Raw genomic sequence first — 16,933 nt, 5'->3', positions numbered from 1 at the left:
AGACAGACAGACAGACAGACAGACAGACACACTAGAAGCTTGTCTCTCCTAGCTATCTGTTTACTGCCACGTCAGCTTGTCTCTCCTAGCTATCTGTTTACTGCCACGTCAGCTTGTCTCTCCTAGCTGTCTGTCTCGTCAGCTTGTCTCTCCTAGCTATCTGTTTACTGCCACGTCAGCTTGTCTCTCCTAGCTATCTGTTTACTGCTTGTCTCTCCTAGCTGTCTGTTTACTGTCACTTCAGCTTGTCTCTCCTAGCTATCTGTTTACTTCCACGTCAGCTTGTCTCTCCTCGCTGTCTTTTTACTGTCACATCAGCTTGTCTCTCCTAGCTATCTGTTTACTACTTGTCTCTCCTCGCTATCTGCCACGTCAGCTTGTCTCTCCTAGCTGTCTGTTTACTGCTTGTCTCTCCTCGCAATCTGCCACGTCAGCTTGTCTCTCCTAGCTGTCTGTTTACTGCCACGTCAGCTTGTCTCTCCTAGCTGTCTGTTTACTGTCACGTCAGCTTGTCTCTCCTAGCTGTCTGTTTACTGTCACATCAGCTTGTCTCTCCTAGCTATCTGCCACGTCAGCTTGTCTCTCCTAGCTATCTGTTTACTGCCACGTCAGCTTGTCTCTCCTAGCTATCTGCTACGTCAGCTTGTCTCTCCTAGCTATCTGCCACGTCAGCTTGTCTCTCCTAGCTGTCTGTTTACTGCCACGTCAGCTTGTCTCTCCTAGCTGTCTGTTTACTGTCACATCAGCTTGTCTCTCCTAGCTATCTGTTTACTGTCACGTCAGCTTGTCTCTCCTAGCTATTTGCCACGTCAGCTTGTCTCTCCTAGCTATCTGTTTACTGCCACGTCACCTTGTCTCTCCTAGCTATCTGTTTACTGCCACGTCAGCTTGTCTCTCCTAGCTGTCTGTCTCGTCAGCTTGTCTCTCCTAGCTATCTGTTTACTGCCACGTCAGCTTGTCTCTCCTAGCTATCTGTTTACTGCTTGTCTCTCCTAGCTGTCTGTTTACTGTCACGTCAGCTTGTCTCTCCTAGCTATCTGTTTACTGCCACGTCAGCTTGTCTCTCCTCGCTGTCTGTTTACTGTCACATCAGCTTGTCTCTCCTAGCTATCTGTTTACTGCCACGTCAGCTTGTCTCTCCTAGCTGTCTGTTTACTGCTTGTCTCTCCTCGCTATCTGCCACGTCAGCTTGTCTCTCCTAGCTGTCTGTTTACTGCCACGTCAGCTTGTCTCTCCTAGCTGTCTGTTTACTGTCACGTCAGCTTGTCTCTCCTAGCTGTCTGTTTACTGCCACGTCAGCTTGTCTCTCCTAGCTGTCTGTTTACTTCCACGTCAGCTTGTCTCTCCTAGCTGTCTGTTTACTGTCACATCAGCTTGTCTCTCCTAGCTTTCTGCCACGTCAGCTTGTCTCTCCTAGCTATCTGTTTACTGCCACGTCAGCTTGTCTCTCCTAGCTATCTGCCACGTCAGCTTGTCTCTCCTAGCTATCTGCCACGTCAGCTTGTCTCTCCTAGCTGTCTGTTTACTGCCACGTCAGCTTGTCTCTCCTAGCTGTCTGTTTACTGTCACGTCAGCTTGTCTCTCCTAGCTATCTGTTTACTGTCACGTCAGCTTGTCTCTCCTAGCTATTTGCCACGTCAGCTTGTCTCTCCTAGCTATCTGTTTACTGCCACGTCAGCTTGTCTCTCCTAGCTATCTGTTTACTGCCACATCAGCTTGTCTCTCCTAGCTATCTGTTTACTGCCACATCAGCTTGTCTCTCCTAGCTATCTGTTTACTGCCACGTCAACTTGTCTCTCCTAGCTATCTGTTTACTGTCACGTCAGCTTGTCTCTCCTAGTTGTCTGTTTACTGCCACGTCAGCTTGTCTCTCCTAGCTATCTGTTTACTGCTTGTCTCTCCTAGCTATCTGTTTACTGTCACGTCAGCTTGTCTCTCCTAGTTGTCTGTTTACTGCCACGTCAGCTTGTCTCTCCTAGCTATCTGTTTACTGCTTGTCTCTCCTAGCTGTCTGTTTACTGCTTGTCTCTCCTCGCTATCTGCCACGTCAGCTTGTCTCTCCTAGCTGTCTGTTTACTGCCACGTCAGCTTGTCTCTCCTAGCTATCTGTTTACTGTCACGTCAGCTTGTCTCTCCTAGTTGTCTGTTTACTGCCACGTCAGCTTGTCTCTCCTAGCTATCTGTTTACTGCCACGTCAGCTTGTCTCTCCTAGCTATCTGTTTACTGCTTGTCTCTCCTAGCTATCTGTTTACTGCCACGTCAGCTTGTCTCTCCTAGCTATCTGTTTACTGCCACATCAGCTTGTCTCTCCTAGCTATCTGTTTACTGCTTGTCTCTCCTAGCTATCTGTTTACTGCCACGTCAGCTTGTCTTAGGATGAAAGTTGCTCTGGATAGGAATGTTTTAACTTGTGTGTGTGTGTGTGTGTGTGTGCGTGTGTGTGTGTGTGTGTGTGTGTGTGTGTGTGTGTGTGTGTGTGTGTGTGTGTGTGTGTGTGTGTGTGTGTGTGTGTGTGTGTGTGTGTGTGTGTGTGTGTGTGTGTGTGTGTGTGTGCGTGCGTGCGTGCATGCGTCTGTGTGTGCGTGCGTGCATGTGTCTGTGTGTGCGTGCGTGCATGCGTCTGTGTTTGCGTGCGTGCGTGCATTCGTGCGTGTGTGTGTTGCAGGGTGATCAGTCGAGCCCCAGGGCTGAAGCTGGTCGTAGAGACTCTGATCACATCTCTGAGACCCATCGGAAATATTGTCCTCATCTGCTGCGGCTTCTTCATCGTGTTCGGAATACTGGGAGTACAGGTACAACACACAGAGACAGAGAGACAGAGAGACAGAGAGACGGAGAGAGACCGAGAGAGACAAAGAGAGACAAAGAGAGACAGAGAGAGAGAAACAGAGAGAGACAGAGAGAGACAGAGAGAGACAGAGAGAGACAGAGAGAGACGGAGAGAGACGGAGATAGACGGAGAGAGACGGAGAGAGACGGAGAAAGACGGAGAGAGACGGAGAGAGACGGAGAGAGAGAGACAGAGAGAGACAAAGAGAGACAGAGAGAGAGAAACAGAGAGAGACTGAGAGAGACAGAGAGACAGAGAGACACAGAGAGAGACGGAGAGAGACGGAGAGAGACGGAGAGAGACGGACAGAGAGAGACAGAGAGAGACAAAGAGACAGAGAGAGAGAAACAGAGAGAGACTGAGAGAGACAGAGAGACAGAGAGACACAGAGAGAGACGGAGAGAGACGGAGAGAGACGGAGAGAGACGGACAGAGAGAGACAGAGAGAGACAAAGAGAGACAGAGAGAGAGAAACAGAGAGAGACTGAGAGAGACAGAGAGACAGAGAGAGAGAAACAGAGAGACATAGAGACATAGACAGAGAGAGAGAGACACAGACAGACAGAGACAGAGTCAGAGAGACAGAGACAGAGACAGAGAGAGAGAGAGAGACACAGACAGAGAGAGAGAGAGACACAGACAGACAGAGACAGAGACAGAGAGAGACTGAGAAAGACTGAGAGAGACAGAGAGAGAGAGAGACACAGACAGACAGAGAGTCAGAGAGAGAGAGACAGATACACTAGAAGATGTGTTGAATATTATTTTGTTGTTTGCAATTTAGGCTTATAGTCTGTAGTAGAATTGTGTTTGTGTGTGTGTGTGTTTGTGTGTGTGTGTGTGTGTGTGTGTGTGTGCATGTGCATGTGTGTGTGCGTGTGTGCGTAGCTTTTCAAGGGTAAGTTCTTCCACTGTGAGGGCGTGGACGTGAGGAATGTGACCAATAGGACTGACTGTCTCCGTGCCGGCCACCGGTGGATACGACGCAAATACAACTTTGATAACCTGGGACAGGTACACACACACACACACACACACACACACACACACACACACACACACACACACACACACACAGACACACACACACACACACACACACACACACACACACACACACACACACACACACACACACACACACACACACACACACACAGACACACATTTACATGATCAATTAAAACTGTTAAAGATCTACCAGAACCCACTGGATTCTTTCATTCATTGTCTCTTTTTTCCAATGTAAACATATGGTTCCCATGCCAATAAAGCCCTTTGAATTGGAATGAATTGGAATGAATTGAAATGAATTGAATTGGAATGAATTGAAATGAATTGGAATGAAATTAATTGAATTGAATTGAAATGAATTGAAATGAATTGGAATGAATTGGAATGAACTGGAATGAACTGGAATGAACTGAAATGAATTGAATTGAAATGAATTGAAATAAATTGGAATGAATTGTATTGAATTGAACTGGAATGAATTGGAATGAACTGGAATGAACTGGAATGAACTGGAATGAACTGAACTGAATTGAATTGGAATTAATTTAATTGGAATTAATTGAAATGAATTGAAATGAATTGGAATGAATTGAATTAAATTGAAATGGAATGAATTGGAATGAATTGGAATGAACTGGAATGAACTGAAATGAATTGAATTGGAATGAATTGAAATGCATTGAAATGAATTGGAATGAATTGAATTGAATTGAACTGGAATGAATTGGAATGAACTGGAATGAACTGGAATGAACTGTATTGAATTGAATTGGAATGAATTGAAATGAATTGGAATGAATTGAATTGAATTGAACTGGAATGAATTGGAATGAACTGGAATGACCTGAAATGAACTGAAATGAAAGAAGATGAGGAAAGGAGAGGTCTGACTTATATCTTCTTTTCCCCTTGTCTGTCTGTCTGTCTGTCTGTCTGTCTGTCTGTCTGTCTGTCTGTCTGTCTGTCTGTCTGTCTGTCTGTCTGTCTGTCTGTCTGTCTGTCTGTCTGTCTGTCTGTCCGTCCAGGCGTTGATGTCTCTGTTTGTGCTGTCCTCTAAAGACGGGTGGGTCAGCATCATGTATGACGGACTGGACGCCGTGGGGGTAGACCAGCAGGTAACACACACACACACACACACACACAGACCTCAACAGGTATTTTTCTTTGCGATATGCGTGTTTGACTGTACATGCCAATAAAGTTTATTGAATGAAATTGAGAAGGAACAGAGTTCTGATTTGACTTTTTAACCTTTTAGGCTTTCTGAGCAAATCAGGTAAAAGATCTGTCCTGTTAGTTCCCACATAGCACTGCTACAGGCCTCCAGGTCTGTTCTGGTAGTCCCCACATAGCACTGTCTGTCTGTCTGTCCGTCCGTCCGACCGTCTGTATCTGATTGGATGTTTTATCTTCCTCCTCCAGCCAGTGAGGAACCACAACCCGTGGATGCTCCTGTTCTTCATCTCCTTCCTTCTCATCGTCAGTTTCTTCGTCCTCAACATGTTCGTGGGCGTCGTCGTGGAAAACTTCCACAAGTGTCGTCAGGACCAGGAAGAAGAGGAGGCCAAGGCCCGGGAGGAGAAGAGAGCCAAGAGAGCAGAGAAGAGGAGGAGGAGTAAGAGGGAGGGGAGGGAGGGAGGGAGGTAGGGAGGGAGGGAGGGGAGGGGGTGTCGGAGGGAGGGAGGGAGGGGAGGGAGGGAGGGGAGGCCAAGGCCCGGGAGGAGAAGAGAGCCAAGAGAGCAGAGAAGAGGAGGAGGAGTAAGAGAGAGGGAGGGAGGGAGGGAAGAAGGGGAGGCCAAGGCCCGGGAGGAGAAGAGAGCCAAGAGAGCAGAGAAGAGGAGGAGGAGTAAGAGGGAGGGAGGGAGGGAGGGAGGGAGGGAGGGAGGGAGGGAGGGAGGGGAGGGGGTGTGGGAGGGAGGGAGGGAGGGGAGGGAGGGAGGGGAGGCCAAGGCCCGGGAGGAGAAGAGAGCCAAGAGAGCAGAGAAGAGGAGGAGGAGTAAGAGGGAGGGAGGGAGGGAGGGAGGGAGGTGGAGAGGGGAGGGGAGGGAGGGGAGGCCAAGGCCCGGGAGGAGAAGAGAGCCAAGAGACCAGAGAAGAGGAGGAGGAGTAAGAGGGAGGGAGGGAGGGAGGGAGGGAGGGAGGGAGGGAGGGAGAGGTGGAGAGGTGGAGAGGTGGAGAGTGGAGGGAGGGAGGGAGGGAAGAAGAGGAGGCCAAGGCCCGGGAGGAGAAGAGAGCCAAGAGAGCAGAGAAGAGGAGGAGGAGTAAGAGGGAGGGAGGGAGGGAGGGAGGGAGGGAGGGAAGAAGAGGAGGCCAAGGCCCGGGAGGAGAAGAGAGCCAAGAGAGCAGAGAAGAGGAGGAGGAGTAAGAGGGAGGGAGGGAGGGAGGGAGGGAGGGGTGGAGAGGGGAGGGAGGGAGGGAGGGAAGAAGAGGAGGCCAAGGCCCGGGAGGAGAAGAGAGCCAAGAGAGCAGAGAAGAGGAGGAGGAGTAAGAGAGAGGGAGGGAGGGAGGGAGGGAGGGAGGGAGGGAGGGAGGGAGGGAGGGAGGGAGGGAGGGAAGAAGAGGAGGCCAAGGCCCGGGAGGAGAAGAGAGCCAAGAGAGCAGAGAAGAGGAGGAGGAGTAAGAGGGAGGGGAGGGAGGGAGGGAGGGAGGGAGGGAGGGAGGGAGGGAGGGGAGGGGGTGTGGGAGGGAGGGAGGGAGGGGAGGCCAAGGCCCGGGAGGAGAAGAGAGCCAAGAGAGCAGAGAAGAGGAGGAGTAAGAGGGAGGGAGGGAGGGAGGGAGGGTGAGGTGGAGAGGGGAGGGAGGGAGGGAGGGAGGGAGGGAGGGAGGGAGAGGTGGAGAGGGGAGGGAGGGGAGGCCAAGGCCCGGGAGGACAAGAGAGCCAAGAGAGCAGAGAAGAGGAGTAAGAGGGAGGGATGGAGGGAGGGAGGGAGGGAGGGTGAGGTGGAGAGGGGAGGAGGAGAGGAAGAGGAGGAGGAGGAAGAGGGAAGGAGGGATGGAGGTAGAGGAGGCCAAGGCCCGGGAGTAGAAGAGAGCCAAGAGAGCAGAGAAGAGGAGGAGGAGTAATAGGGAGGGAGGGAGGGAGGGAGGTGGGGTGAGGTGGAGAGGGGAGGAGGAGAGGAAGAGGAGGAGGAGGAAGAGGGAAGGAGGGAGGGAGGTAGAGGAGGCCAAGGCCCGGGAGTAGAAGAGAGCCAAGAGAGCAGAGAAGAGGAGGAGGAGTAATAGGGAGGGAGGGAGGGAGGGAGGGAGGGAGGGAGGGAGGGAGGGAGGAAGAGGAGGCCAAGGCCCGGGAGTAGAAGAGAGCCAAGAGAGCAGAGAAGAGGAGGAGGAGTAAGAGGGAGGGAGGGAGGGAGGGAGGGAGGGAGGGAGGGAGGGAGGGGAAAGGGAGACATGTTGAGACAGCCCCCTCTATCTGCAGTGTAATCTCGTCATAGTTCTGGCAAACGGAGATGCTTTTTTGCCCAATGACACCTTGAGATGTCACGGTGTGTGTGTGTGTGTGTGTGTGTGTGTGTGTGTGTGTTATAGTTGAAATGTCACGGTGTGTGTGATGGATGTGAATGGAACTCCTGAGGCAGCAGTTTCATCGACACACACACACACACACACACACACACACACACACACACACACACACACACACACACACACACACACACACACACACAGGCACAACTCTCGTGCTGGCAGTAACTTCATCGATGACTTCATAGCAGAAGAGTAAAGAGATTTTTTTTTTTACTGTCGAGAACTTCAGGACCTGGTCTACAGACGACCAGTTTAACGACCATGTTACTCTGTGTGTTGTAACAGCTACCAGTTTAATGACCATGTTACTCTGTGTGTTGTAACAGACTACCAGTTTAATGACCATGTTACTCTGTGTGTTGTAACAGACTACCAGTTTAATGACCACGTTACTCTGTGTGTTGTAACAGACTACCAGTTTAATGACCACGTTACTCTGTGTGTTGTAACATACTACCAGTTTAATGACCATGTTACTCTGTGTGTTGTAACAGACTACCAGTTTAATGACCATGTTACTCTGTGTGTTGTAACAGACTACCAGTTTAATGACCATGTTACTCTGTGTGTTGTAACAGACTACCAGTTTAATGACCACGTTACTCTGTGTGTTGTAACAGACTACCAGTTTAATGACCATGTTACTCTGTGTGTTGTAACAGAGGCCCAGGAACGTCCCTACTTTGCAGACTACTCCCCGGTGCGTCTCACCATCCACACGTTGTGCACCAGCCACTACCTGGACCTCTTCATCACCGTCATCATCGCTACCAACGTCCTCACCATGAGCATGGAGCATTACAACCAGCCACAGGTAACTATAGCAACCACACTACAATACAAACATCCACAGGTAACTATAGTAACCACACTACACTACAAAAATCCACAGGTAACTATAGCAACCACACTGCAATACATTCAGCCCAAGGTAACTATAGTAACCACACTACACTACAAACAGCCCCAGGTAACTATAGTAACCACACTACACTACAAACAGCCCCAGGTAACTATAGCAACCTCACTACAATACAAACAGCCCCAGGTAACTATAGCAACCACACTACAATATAAACAGCCTCAGGTAACTATAGCAACCACATTACAACTATAGCAACCTCAAACTGGTAACCAAGGCAACCTCACACACTGGTAGCCATAGCAACCTCAAAGTTAACTAGGACAATCGGGAAGCTATAGCAACGATTGTGATTCTGTGTAACTGTGTGTGTGTGTGTGTGTGTGTGTGTGTGTGTGTGTGTGTGTGTGTGTGTGTTCCAGTATCTGGAGGAGGGGTTAAAGTATTGTAACTACGTTTTCACTCTGGTGTTCGTCATCGAGACGGTCCTCAAACTCATCGCCTTCGGGCTGAGACGCTTCTTCAAGGAGAGGTAACACACACACACACACACACACACACACACACACACACACACACACTCTGCATACGTACCTGTTCTCTGTGTTTAGGTGGAACCAGCTGGATCTGTCCATCGTGTTGTTGTCCGTAATGGGCATCACTCTGGAGGAGATCGACCTGAACGCGTCGCTACCCATCAACCCTACGATCATACGCATCATGAGAGTACTGAGGATCGCCAGAGGTACTCACACCACACACACACACACACACACACACACACACACACACACACACACACACACACACACACACACACACACACACACACACACACACACACACACACACACACACCACACACACACACACACACACACACACACACACACACACCTCTCCCTCAGTGATATGTGTATATGTGTACAGTGTGTGTTTGGGTAATGGTTTCTGTTCTGGTTTCAGTTCTAATGGGTTCTGATCTGGTTTCAGTTCTATTGGGTTCTGTTCTGGTTTCAGTTCTAATAGGGTCTGTTCTGGTTTCAGTTCTACTGGGGTCTGTTCTGGTTTCAGTTCTAATGGGTTCTGTTCTGGTTTCTGTTCTAATGGGGTCTGAGCTGGTTTCAGTTCTATTGGGTTCTGTTCTGGTTTCAGTTCTAATAGGGTCTGTTCTGGTTTCAGTTCTAATGGGTTCTGTTCTGGTTTCAGTTCTAATGGGTTCTGTTCTGGTTTCAGTTCTAATGGGTTCTGATCTGGTTTCAGTTCTAATGGGGTCTGTTCTGGTTTCAGTTCTAATGGGGTCTGTTCTGGTTTCAGTTCTAATGGGTTCTGTTCTGGCTTCAGGTCTAATGGGGTCGGTTCTGGTTTCAGTTCTAATGGGGTCGGTTCTGGTTTCAGTTCTAATGGGTTCTGATCTGGATTCTATCTCCTCAGTGTTGAAGCTGTTGAAGATGGCTACAGGGATGAGAGCTCTCCTGGACACTGTAGTTCAGGCCCTGCCTCAGGTAACTATGTTACTAATATAATACCGTAGTAGTACTATAGTAATACTGCTGAAGATGGCTACAGGGGATGAGAGCTCTCCTGGACACTGTAGTTCAGGCCCTGCCTCAGGTAACTATGTTACTAATATAATACTGTAGTAGTACTATAGTAATAGTGCTGAAGATGGCTACAGGGGATGAGAGCTCTCCTGGACACTGTAGTTCAGGCCCTGCCTCAGGTAACCATGATACTAATAAAATACTGTAGTAGTACTATACTAATACTGAATCTGGCTGGGTGTTATAATAATCTGTCTGGGTGTTATAATAATCTGGCTGGGTGTTATAATAATCTGTCTGGGTGTTTATAATAATCTGTCTGGGGGGTTATAATAATCTGGCTGGTTGTTATAATAATCTGGCTGGGTGTTACAATAATCTGTCTGGTTGTTATAATAATCTGTCTGGGTGTTATAATAATCTGTCTGAGTGTTATAATAATCTGGCTGGGTGTTATAATAATCTGGCTGGGGGTTATAATAATCTGGCTGGGTGTTATAATAATCTGGCTGGGTGTTTATAATAATCTGTCTGGGTGTTATAATAATCTGGCTGGGCGTTATAATAATCTGTCTGGGTGTTATAATAATCTGTCTGGGTGTTATAATAATCTGTCTGGGTGTTATAATAATCTGGCTGGGTGTTATAATAATCTGTCTGGGTGTTTATAATAATCTAGCTGGGTGTTTTAATAATCTTGCCGGGTGTTATAATAATCTGGGTGTTATAATAATCTTTCTGGGTATTATAATAATCTGGCTGGGTGTTATAATAATCTGGGTGTTATAATAATCTGTCTGGGTGTTTATAATAATCTGGCTGGGTATTTATAATAATCTGGCTGGGTATTTTAATCTATCCTGTATTGTAATATGTCCTGTTTCTCTCTAGGTGGGGAATCTGGGTCTCCTCTTCATGTTGCTGTTCTTCATCTACGCTGCGCTGGGAGTGGAGCTCTTTGGGAAACTGGGTCAGTCATAGTGCTGTGAGTGTGTGAGTGTCATTTACGCTGATGAGCTGCTGAGCTGATTTCCCTGAAATTACTTACGTCTTCCTTCTCCTATTTTCTCTCTCTTTTCCTCCCTCCCTCTCTCTGTCTCTCTTTCTCTGTCTCTCTCTTTTTCTCTCTCCCTCCCTCTCTCTCTTTCACTCCCTCCTCTCTCCCTCCCTGTTGTCTCTCTCTCTTTCTCTCTTTCTCTGTCTCTCTCTTTTTCTCTCTCCCTCCCTCCCTCTCTCTCCCTCCCTCTCTACCCTCATCTCTTTCACTCCCTCCTCTCTCCCTCTCCCTTTCTCTCTCTCGCTCTCTCTTTCTCTCTTACTGTCTCTCTCTTTTTCTCTCTCCCTCCCACTCTCTCTCTCTCTCTCGCTCTCCCTCCCTCTCTACCCCCCTCTCTTTCACTCCCTCCTCTCTCCCTCCCCCTTTCTCTCTCTCTCTCTCTCACTCTCTCTCTTTCTCTCTTTCTGTCTCTCTCTTTTTCTCTCTCCCTCCCTCCCTCTCTCTCTCCCCTCTCTCTCTCTCGCTCTCCCTCCCTCTCTACCCCCTCTTTCACTCCTCCCCCCTCTCTCTCCCTCACTCTCTCCCCCCTCTCTCCCCCCTCTCTTTTCCCCTCCCCTCACACCCCTTCCGTCTCTCTCTCTATATCACCCCACTACCCCCCCCTACATGTGTTCTCGGTGTTTATAGAGTGTTCCGAGGAGAATCCGTGTGAGGGTCTGAGTCGTCACGCTACGTTCCAGAACTTTGGCATGGCGTTCCTCACCTTGTTCCGCGTTTCCACCGGTGACAACTGGAATGGAATTATGAAGGTGAATGTCCAAATCAGAGCGTGATAGTCAACCAATCAGCTTTGGGGAAACAGGGTTTTTGGTTCTAGAGCTTGTTGTTGTTCAAGGCACAGAGGGAAAAACCCTCATTAATAGAAAATGAAGACTGCTGCTGAATTCTGACATTCTTCTGCTTTTACACAGGGTTCTAATCCTTCTTTACGGGTTCTAATACTTCTTTACGGGTTCTAATCCTTCTACACAGGGTTCTAATCCTTCTACACGGGGTTCTAATCCTTCTTTACGGGGTTCTAATCCTTCTTTACGGGTTCTAATCCTTCTTAATGGGTTCTAAATCTTCTTTACGGGGTTCTAATCCTTCTTTACGGGGTTCTAATCCTTCTACACAGGGTTCTAATCCTTCTTTACGGAGTTCTAAGCCAACCCGTGTGGCCGTTTTTATCTTTAAAATATTTTTTATTATTCCCCCAATTTCAATTCTGATCTTGTCTCATCGCTGCAACTCCCCAACGGGCTCTTGAGGTGAAGGTCGAGTCATTTGTCCATGACCCACCAAACCTCGCTTCTTAAATAACACCCCGGCCACTTAACCCAGAAACCAGCCGCACCATCGTATCAGAGGGAAACATAGTTCAACTGACAACCGGAGTCAGCCTGCAAGCGCCCGGCCCTCCACAAGGAGTCGCTAGAGTGCGATGAGACAAGTAAACCTCGCCCTAACGACGCTGAGCCAAGTAAACCTCGCCCTAACGACGCTGAGCCAAGTAAACCTCGCCCTAACGACGCTGGGATAAGTAAAACTCGCCCTAACGACGCTGAGCCAAGTAAACCTCGCCCTAACGACGCTGGGATAAGTAAACCTCACCCTAACGACGCTGGGACAAGTAAACCTCGCCCTAACGACGCTGAGCCAAGTAAACCTCACCCTAATGACGCTGAGCCAAGTAAACCTCGCCCTAACGACGCTGGGATAAGTAAACCTCGCCCTAACGACGATGGGACAAGTAAACCTCGCCCTAACGACGTTGAGCCAAGTAAACCTCGCCCTAACGACGCTGGGACAATTAACCTGTTGGGGGTAGGGGGCAGTATTTACACGGCCGGATAAAAAACGTATCCATTTTAATCTGGTTATTACTACTGCCCAGAAACTAGAATATGCATATATTGGCTTTGGATAGAAAACACCCTAAAGTTTCTAAAACTGTTTGAATGGTGTCTGTGAGTATAACAGAACTCATATGGCAGGCAAAAACCTGAGAAGATTCTGAACAGGAAGTGGCCTGTCTGACAAGTTCTTGTTCATCTTGGCTCTTTTTATTGAAGACTGAGGATCTTTGCTGTAACGTGACACTTCCTACGGCTCCCATAGGCTCTCAGAGCCCGGGAAAAAGCTGAATGATATCGAGGCAGCCCCAGGCTGAAACACATTTGCGCTTTTGGCAAGTGGCCGATCAGAGGACAATGGGCTTAGGCGCGTGCACGAGTCGACCCCATGCTTTATTTTCTTTCGTCTTTTTACCTAAACGCAGATTCCCGGTCGGAATATTATCGCTTTTTTACGAGAAAAATGGCGTAAAAATTGATTTTAAACAGCGGTTGACATGCTTCGAAGTACGGTAATGGAATATTTAGAATTTTTTTGTCACGAAATGCGTCGTGCTCGTCACCCTTCTTTACCATTCGGATAGTGTCTTGAACGCACGAACAAAACGCCGCTGTTTGGATATAACTATGGATTATTTTGAACCAAACCAACATTTGTTATTGAAGTAGAAGTCCTGGGAGTGCATTCTGACGAAGACACCAAAGGTAATAACGTTTTTCTTATAGTAAATCTGACTTTGGTGAGTGCTAAACTTGCTGGGTGTCTAAATAGCTAGCCCTGTGATGCCGGGCTATCTACTGAGAATATTGCAAAATGTGCTTTCACCGAAAAGCTATTTTAAAATCGGACATATCGAGTGCATAGAGGAGTTCTGTATCTATAATTCTTAAAATAATTGTTATGCTTTTTGTGAACATTTATCGTGAGTAATTTAGTACATTTTTAGTAAAATCACCGGAAGTTTGCGGGGGGTATGCTAGTTCTGAACGTCACATGCTAATGTAAAAAGCTGGTTTTTGATATAAATATGAACTTGATTGAACAAAACATGCATGTATCGTTTAAAACCTCTTCAGCGTCTCATCCCGTCAGCGGTATCAAAATCCAGCGAAAAATCATATCGCCATTAGCATAACAAAATGTAATAATTTGAAAAAAATATATATATATTTTTCTTCGTTTTATAGATACACCTCTCCTGAATCGACCCACATCGTCCGATTTCAAAAAGGTTTTACAGGAAAAGCAAATCATTAGATTATGTTAGAGGAGTCCATCGTAAAAAGCAGCAACATAGCCATTTTCCGACCAACCACAAGCATCACAAATAACCAAAAAACAGCTAAATGCAGCACTAACCTTTTACAAACTTCATCAGATGACACACCTAGGACATCATGTTACACAATGCATGCATTCTTTTGTTCAATAAAGTTCATATTTATATATGAAAACAGCATTTTACATCGGCGTCTGACGTTGACTAACTATTTTCCCGTCAAAAGCATCCGATGAAACAGTGCTACAGTTTACTGAATTACTATTCGAAAACATGTTTAAAATGTAATATTGTCATTCTAAGATTTATAGATGAATATCTCTTGAAAGCACCTGTCATACCAGATTTAAAAATAACTTTACTGGGTAATCACACTTAGCGATAAAAGGGGATGCGATACTCAGAAAATGAGCTGGTAAATACAGCTCGGCGCCATCTTGGAACAATCGCAGATCACATCTAATGTTGTATAATATTGTCAATAATCCCTTACCTTTAGTTGTCTTCATCAGAAAGCACTTCCAGGAATCCCAGGTCCACAACAGATGTATTTTCGGTCGAAAAAGTCCATCCTTTATGTTCCATTAGCTTGCTGTTGTTAGCGCGTCTGAAAGCAGTATTCCAAAGCTCTGCCGGCCGCGGGACAGCCGTGTCGGAAAAAAGCAATTTTTTCCCATTTAGGTTCGTTCAAACGTTGTATAACATGTCAAACGTTGTATAACATAAATCTTCAGGGCCTGTTTCAACAAGAGAGCCAATAAGATTCGAGGGGGACGATTTCAATGTGTTTCAAAACGTTTCCAAAGGTGGGGGTAGACAGTTTCGACTGTAGAAGGCTCAAAACACTTTGTAAAGACTGGCGACATCTTGTGGAAGCAATAGGAAGTGCTCAATAAACGATATCTCACGGTGTGATTAATAGGCAACGTGATGAAGTTGAGTTCGCAATTCAGAATTCCACTTCCTGTTTCCATCTGTCTCGGGGTTTTGACTGCCATATGAGTTCTGTTATACTCACAGACACCATTCAAACAGTTTTAGAAACTTTAGGGTGTTTTCTATCCACAGGTATTAATTATATGCATATCCTAGCTTCTGAGTCTGATTAGTAGGCCGTTGAAAATGGGCACGAATTTTTTCCAAAATGCGCTGTGGCACCCCCTATCCTAGGGTAACGTCAAGAGGATAACATAATGTCCTAGGTGTGTCATCTGATGAAGATCATCAAAGGTTAGTGCTGCATTTAGCTGTGGTTTGGATTTATGTGACATTATATGCTAGCTTGAAAAATGGGTGTCTGATTATTTCTGGCTGGGTACTCTGCTGACATAATCTAATGTTTTGTTTTCGTTGTAAAGCCTTTTTGAAATCGGACAGTGTGGTTAGATTAACGAGAGTCTTGTCTTTAAAATGGTGTAAAATAGTCATATGTTTGAGAAATTGAAGTAATAGCATTTCTAAGGTATTTGAATAACGCGCCACAGGATTCCACTGGCTTTTACGTAGGTGGGACGATTTCGTCCCGCCGACCCTAGAGAGGTTAAACCTCGCCCTAACGACGCTGGGACAAGTAAACCTCGCCCTAACGACGCTGACCCAAGTAAACCTCGCCCTAACGACGCTGACCCAAGTAAACCTCGCCCTAACGACGCTGGGACAATTGTGCCCCGCCCTATGGGACTCCTGGTTGTGACACAGCCTGAGATCGAACCCGGGACTGTAGTGACAGCCCTCAAGCACTGCGATGCACTGCCTTTGACCGCTGCGCCACTCGGGAGGCACACGTGTGCTGCTTCTATTTAAGGCTTAGAGCTTGCATTGTTTGAAGAACACAGAACACACACACAGAACACAGAACTCAGAACATACACACAGAACACAGAACACACAGAACACAGAACACAAGAAAAACACACACAGAACACAGAACACAAAAAACATACACAGAACACACAGACAGAACACAAGAACACACACACAGAACACAGAACACACACACAGAACACAAGAACACACACACAGAACACAGAACACACACACAGAACACAGAACACACACACAGAACACAGAACACACACACAGAACACAGAACACACACAGAACACAAGAACACACACACAGAACACACACACACAGAAAACAGAACACTGTTCCCAGATGACTGTCTGTCAGTGGAACCTGATTCATAACCTAGTAAACCGACACGGAACGTTTTTTTCGAACCGACATGGAACATTGAGGAACGTTGAGGGAACCAGAGATATTTATCTGAGGAGCTCATTGGCTAAAAACCCATCTCCCTTTCCCCCGGGGGGCTCTGTCTGGTAATTGGCTGTTATCCCAGTCAGTCAGACACTCTGGCTCTCTGATAGGCTTTTAGCTCTGTGTGTCTCGTTGCCGACAGACAGGCTGTGATTCAACTCAACGGCTCCACCTGGTGGTCAAAACTGGAGTTACAGCCTGTGAAACACAGAACAACGAAATGCCAGTATTCTACACCCTCTCCGTTCTACTCAAGAAGCTCTGTCGCCATGGAAAGCGTGGACAAAGACAATTGCTCAGCTTTGTCTGTATGAAATATACTTTTTCTTAAAAAAAATAAAAAAAGTTCCAGACAGATCAATGCTACGGGCCTCCAGTTCTTTAGTAAACAACAAGCTCCCCATTTTCTGGTGTCCTCGAGCATCTTGACAACAACTAGAACCTCACTGCCATACTTGAGTAAAAGTAAAGATACCTTTTAATAGAAAATGTACTCAAGTAAAAGTCACCAAGTAAAATACTACTTGAGTAAAAGTCTAAAAGTATTTGTTTTAAAAAAATATATACTTTAGGAACAAAAGGTAATTTTAATCGCTTAAAATGTACTTTATAAATAATTTCAAATTCCTTATATTAATCAAACCAGACGGCACCATTTTCTTGTTTGTTTTTTAAACGTAATGATAGCCAGGGGAACACTCCAGATCAGAGGCAGTAGGGACG

At 46.7% G+C, this 16,933-nt stretch overlaps 1 protein-coding gene across 1 annotated transcript in view; it reads left to right on the top strand.

The window, feature by feature from the left end:
- The window catches only part of LOC106590977 (voltage-dependent T-type calcium channel subunit alpha-1H), a 177,043-nt gene that overhangs the window by 143,166 nt on the left and 16,944 nt on the right, over positions 1 to 16,933 (top strand). Inside the window, 10 exon segments of the mRNA XM_082958391.1 lie at positions 2,667 to 2,793; positions 3,720 to 3,845; positions 4,871 to 4,960; positions 5,268 to 5,460; positions 8,033 to 8,184; positions 8,655 to 8,764; positions 8,844 to 8,977; positions 9,667 to 9,737; positions 10,668 to 10,746; positions 11,461 to 11,582. Of these exon segments, the coding sequence (XP_082814517.1) occupies positions 2,667 to 2,793; positions 3,720 to 3,845; positions 4,871 to 4,960; positions 5,268 to 5,460; positions 8,033 to 8,184; positions 8,655 to 8,764; positions 8,844 to 8,977; positions 9,667 to 9,737; positions 10,668 to 10,746; positions 11,461 to 11,582 (1,204 nt within the window).

This window comes from Salmo salar, chromosome 12 (assembly GCF_965601325.2).
Source record: "Salmo salar chromosome 12, fSalSal1, whole genome shotgun sequence".
NCBI classification, from domain to species: Eukaryota; Metazoa; Chordata; class Actinopteri; order Salmoniformes; family Salmonidae; genus Salmo; species Salmo salar.
Note: the sequence above shows the minus strand (reverse complement) of the source record. Positions and strands in the feature narration are given on the sequence as shown.